Source organism: Trichoplax adhaerens, genomic scaffold (genome assembly GCF_000150275.1).
Source record: "Trichoplax adhaerens TRIADscaffold_11 genomic scaffold, whole genome shotgun sequence".
Taxonomy (NCBI): domain Eukaryota; kingdom Metazoa; phylum Placozoa; class Uniplacotomia; order Trichoplacea; family Trichoplacidae; genus Trichoplax; species Trichoplax adhaerens.
In genome coordinates this window covers 519,882-526,126 of record NW_002060953.1, presented here as the reverse complement: position 1 = coordinate 526,126, position 6,245 = coordinate 519,882, and the positions used below count along the sequence as shown (strand labels likewise).

The window sequence follows — 6,245 nt, the reverse complement described above, 5'->3', positions numbered from 1 at the left end:
TAACACTCGGAAGCAATCAAAACACTCGGAAGCAATCAAAAATGAAGCAAATTCTTTTTTAACTATGTAATCATTGAAAATATACCCTTGAGAGTGGGGAAAAAAGGGGAATAAAATACCGCAATTTAACGCGTGCAAAAAGTCAATTCATTCCATTTTATTTCCAATCAATCTTCAAGAATTTTACCGATGGACAGCGTCCATTGCAGTCAGATTAAGATCCGACTTCGAATCCGATTGGATTCGCGGCTTTCGAATATTCGCACTGCTCTTATGACTCATTCCATTTTATTTCCAATCAATCTTCAAGAATTTTACCGACGGACAGCGTCCATTGCAGTCGGATTAAGATCCGACTTCGAATCCGATTGGATTCGCGGCTTTCGAATATCCGCGCTACTCTTATGATTCGACTCAAACATGTCTATTGTAAGTAGAGATTGACCAAGGACTCCGTCCGTTCCTGTCTGTCCAGTGGAAAAGTATCACTACTACTGCATGCTACACACCATAGTTATAGCAGGCAATAGTATCATGTATGGCTGACGTCTACAACGGTTAGACTGCTGGCTAATGTCCCTTACACGGCGTAATTAGACTACAGGCCTCTAGTAGGCTTATCCAACCCAGGCTATACTGTACACTGTTGACAGGAGAACCATTTTCTCATCCGACAGCAATTTTGTCTGCCATCTTTTCTCCCCAATCCGCCTTAATCTTGCAGGATTGTTGGTGTTGTTAACCGTTAAAGGAAGAGAGTAGATGATCGTCGATTGCTATTACAACATTGGTGATAGAAGAGTGTAGGCGAGAAGGATGATCCTTCTGCGAAAGCAATCGATCAATTGAGTGAAGATTAAGCCACTTGCACCTTATTGCTATTGGAAAATACTTGAAGAATTCATTAGATTGGAATAGCAACTTCTTGGATCGTCCATTAACAACCAAGTAATCTTGAAGTGATATCACTTCAGGGTGTACAGCCAAGTCTTTATTCAAGTCTAGGTTTCAACTATGCCTCGGGAGAAATTTACCCCCAATATTGCATCGCGTCACATTCGACGATGCAATACTACCCATGGTAGTAATAACACATCAACATCATCATCCAACGATCACAATCTATCACCAACAACAGCATCGCCAGAAGGAAATACTTCCCAATCAACAAATGGCCATGCATCGGATGATTTCAATCCTCATCAGATAGACCACCTCGATGGGGCTACTGAAAAAGATCAACCATCAGAGAGTGGTGTTTCATCCACGTTAGCAGTCAATGATGCTATCCGATCGAGAAAAGGAACTACGCCTAGCAAAACAACAACACAAGATGTAAGTATTGCCTGAACAATATCGACATAAGTTAGCAACCAATTGATCAAATTATCCATTTAGCCAATACAACGATAGTTCAGTCAAATAATATGCACTATATACCTACAAAGATAACCCAAAGTTTCATTATAGCAATACTTTAGTGACGATATCGAGCGTAAGCATGCAATTCTTGCCACGATTGATGAGAATTGCGTCCAAGTAGACCATTGTTCATTTCATACCATCGATTGTTTAATGGTGAAATGTTTATACATGCCTATAGGTCAACGGACGATTGCGATCAAAGATCAAGAATGCAAAACCAACTCAAAATACATCAGGCCAATCAATCAATACACAAGCATCTCCTGGTTTAACAAGAAGATTTCGCCATCTCAGTCAACCAATACTATCGGATAATGTACAGGTAAATTGCCATCAACTTACTACATGGATGCTCGTTTCCATCCATGCATGACATCATGATGAAGAAATCAATAGCGTTTTACACCATATCATCAAGCATGACAGTAGATTCCATTGGTCAAATCCATTCCAATCTTCTTCCAATGTATAAATGAGAATAGGCTATTCCATGTCCATTTAAATTTTTCTTTAGCATTTGCCTTTAATCAACATACAAGATGAGTTAGCCTAAATTGTACTTGGTTCCATTCTGTGTTGCATACTGTCAACCAATAGATTCTACTTTACCGGTTGTGCATCATTTCGTGAACCATAAAATGAACTTTGAAGAATTTTATATTCAATCTAGATACGCTTAGACATACCCAATCTCAAACAGGATTAATATGACCATCATACAGTAGCAGTCATTACTGTTCTGTATACTCTATTCCAAAAAGGGAATGCACAAATAATTGACGATACTTTGGTATACAGCATAGCATTGGTTAACATCAGAGCTGCAAAGAATTTCACTACAGTTAATTTACTATTCAATCATGCTCAACACCACCGATAATGATGATATGATGCATTGCCTATAGCAGCCAATGATCATAATCAATTAGTTCTGACATCAACCAACATACTGTAATTATTGCACTGCACAAAATTTGATTTAGAAATAATGACATTTTTATTCTCTCTCTTTCAATTTAGACGACAAGAAATGATCATTCCAATCAAAGTAATCCTTCCTATACAACTGCAGGAAGAAAACGAGCCGTCCCTAGTGTAGTTACCGCAAATGAGGTAACTCCAACTATGGATGAAAATAATGAAACCCACCTTTCACAACTCAATGATGCCGATACCAACCTTAATAAAAACAAAGATGATAATTTAATCATCAATAACAATCCTAACGGATCATACTTTAATGCAAACTATCATGAAAATACCAATGAACGTGACCATCAAAATGTAAACTTGCCAACTGGTCGATTAACTAGGAATCGATTCAATAAGGTAGATAGCAATTCAAGTAAGGAGAAAAGAGGACAATCGTACCATAACAGTAATGATAGCGTTGGTAATAAAAGACGCCGACTGAAAAAGAAAACTGTGTCACAATCTTTGGACTGCAGTCAAATGACAATGAGCGACTTAATCTATTACAACCCTTCAACAAATCCCATGAAACATAAATATCAAGAAGCCGCTGTCGATCCTACTGACGATCATGATATAAACGCGATCGAGAGTAATGATACAAACGAAAATGAAGATTTCCAAGAGAAACCAGATCGACTACCTGATCGTGAAAATAGAGCGCCTCAAGTTAGTATCGGTCCTAACGGTAAAATCATTCTGAACGAAGATAGTTTAGTAGTGGAAGCAGCTAGCGAAACTTATGAATTAGCGGCTGTAATTGATGAAAGTGATGCCTTACCTACATATCGATCGTATAAGAAAAAATCAACCACCGATAGATGGAATGTTGGAGGTTAGAATCAAGAACATAAAGTGCTTTACTCTAATGCAATGCTACAATTTTAAAATACCATGACAATTTGCTAGATTGATTAGCGGCAATAATTTTAATTTTACTCTTTGACGTTCTCTATTCTTTGTGAACACATTAGAAACAAATAAATTTTATCGCGCCCTTAGTCAAGTTGGTACCGATTTTAGCTTAATGCGAAGACTAGTCTTTCCTAAACGAGATAGAAATGAATTAAAGGTTAGACATCTAGATATTGACATTTTCGTCTATGCAAGCTAACTCAATCTAATCTAATCAATTATTATTGCAATTCAAAATCTTAGAATAAATTCAAAAGGGAAGATAGGTTCAACAGAGAATTAGTCAACCAAGCGTTAAGTAAGTTCTTTATATATGTTTACAAAATTTAAATATTACATGTTACTCGTTATTAATTAATTAGAATAATGTCGAATCCTCAAATCGTAGATGTATACCGTACCAATACTGTAATAAATGAAAATTTTTTATAATTCTATCCATGATACATACAGTATACTCCTATTTTAAATCTTAAATGATTAAAGATACGTATCTATTCAACGTTAATTGTTTTATGACTGGTTTTTTTTCTGTAAAGGAAAGCGATTGCCCTTAGATACTTCCGTTTTAACAAATTCTCCCGAAAATGAAAAGAATGATGCTCAGCGATAGCAACCCCCTGTAAAATAATAATACCGAAAACTAATGGTAGTAATCCTGGTTTTATTTAATTAATTATTATCGAGCACAATTAGAACTAGCATCAGATGCTAAAATTTTTCGTCTTAATCAATTAATATTGTCTAATCCTTCTAATGTTATCTTTCCATACTTCCGAAATCATTTTTCTGCAAACTTCTACTTTAGCGTAATCCTTACGTTATTTTTTATCTATTTATATTATCCCGTATAACTCATTATTAAAACAAAAATCTTTGCATCAACCTATACTAAAAGAATAATCACGGCATACTTACAGTTTATATACAGTACATTGTAAGACTATCAGCCAAATGTATTTGCTTTGATTAGTTCTTAGTTTATTTCTATCACTTTGGTATATTATTTATGAAGTTACAAAAACTACTACTGTAGCAAAAATTAATCTATAGTTTGTCACTTTGTAAGGACACCTTGATCTCTCTTTCTCACAAAATTTGCAATTATAACCATTTGAAAGTCTACTTTTGGGCATAGCCGGCTTACATTACTTAATCTACGTGTATGCCAATAATAAATGTAAATACTCGATTAAATGTGCCTACGTTCTACTCGTTTGCCTATGGCTCTGAATGCCTTGTTATCCGATAATATATCTCTATTGAAATGTTATTGTAAATTCTTTTATAAGATAAATCCAGATTTACTTGTACTAGATATTCTCTGAATCCCAACGTAATATAGCAGCTAGTCGGTCGAATAACCGTGATGCTTTTAAATAGGCTTCATACGTACTCCAACATCGGTCATATATTTAATTATGACAAAATATTGCAATGGTGACATAGTACTACAATCACTTATAATTGCTACTCAAAGTCTATGATCAATCTAGATATTTATTATATGTATCGTATGCCCAGCTTTATAGGGCTCCTAGGTGGATGACATACTGTACGTACTGAAAGATGCTTATTTCCTCAGTAACAAAACGTAACTTTCTGAACGTGAAAGATTGGCTAATTCAATGTACATCTTGTACCAATCAATGCTCATGTTATAACACTAACATCTTGCACGTAATCTTTCGTGGAATTCTGACGCTAATTATGAGTACTATAGCAACTGTAGATAATATTGCCTTATACCCTAGCCCTATGTGTAGTAGCGATTAATTAAAAGAGTACAAGTATGAATTACAGTACAAGGTATTTTGTGTAACAGCAAACTTAAACTTCGTTTAATTTACTTTGTACCAAGTATAAATCCATCACCATCAAAGTAGCAAATAGAGAAAGGCCTTATCCTTTTTACTAACTAATCAGTTCCATCGCTATACGCGCATGCTAAAACCTACAATATCAGTAGATTGATCTTTGTACCAAACGATTCTCAGTGTCGGTAATACAGTTTACGCATCTGCCTACTCAACAAGCATTTCTTGTTTCGCTAGTAATTCTGTATTTAAAAAAGCGTTCATACAGTTCAAAGCCTATCGTGATTTGACATTTACGGTTATCTACTCTAACTGTTTCCGAATACAACAGCTGTAATGGATGGCAATAAGTAACCTTGGCATCATTCTCGTGAGAAATAACATATAATTTTAACATATAACATTCAATCAATATCCTCTATCTAGTCAAGTATACTCTGAAATCATTTATACATTACAACTACGTGCATTGACAATAATGCATGACAGACACCACACATAAAAGTGATACAGAAGTCTACGCTTACAATATAGGAGTGATATCAGCCAAACTTTTGTCAGCGTTGTACATAGATGGTGTCTATCTTATCCACGATGACCAATTAAAAGTAGTAACTTGTATGCATAATGGCAAATCATTTGCATACATACATACAAATTCTCTCATATAACTATTTCTAATAAGATATTAGTACTCTACTTGAAACTATTTAATGTACAAAAGATAAATATGTATAGGAAGATAATTTTTTGTGTTCGTGAAGGCTAAGTATTGCCATATAGAACGATAGTATATAGTAGAAATTTATAAAAATTATATCCAAGAAAAGCATTTTATACGTAAATCTTGTATTTGAAGTATTTGGATATAAATATTATTAAATTGCAATTTTATCTTAACATAATTATTCCTATCAATTAATAATATTAATATCTAGTTTAAATCTCTGAGATTTACGGTACTAGTAGAAAATCGACGCTCATCAACATCGCTGCCACTATCACATACGTAATGAGCAGAGACAGCATTGAATTCCGGATTTCCATCATTGGACACAGCGTTGGCTCGCCGTCGATGTTCATCTAAGAGTAGCATTTCATCTGCATTTGCTATAT

The 6,245-nt window shown here is 34.8% G+C and overlaps 1 protein-coding gene across 1 annotated transcript; it reads left to right on the top strand.

The window, feature by feature from the left end:
• Positions 1-1,014: 1,014 nt before the first annotated feature.
• TRIADDRAFT_59457 (uncharacterized protein) lies at positions 1,015-3,925 on the top strand (the record flags this gene model as incomplete). Its single annotated transcript, XM_002115552.1, has 6 exons — positions 1,015-1,335; positions 1,604-1,747; positions 2,446-3,232; positions 3,372-3,469; positions 3,556-3,610; positions 3,852-3,925. 6 exons carry the CDS (start codon positions 1,015-1,017, stop codon positions 3,923-3,925), a joined length of 1,479 nt encoding a protein of 492 aa, XP_002115588.1.
• Between the last annotated feature and the right edge of the window lie 2,320 nt (positions 3,926-6,245).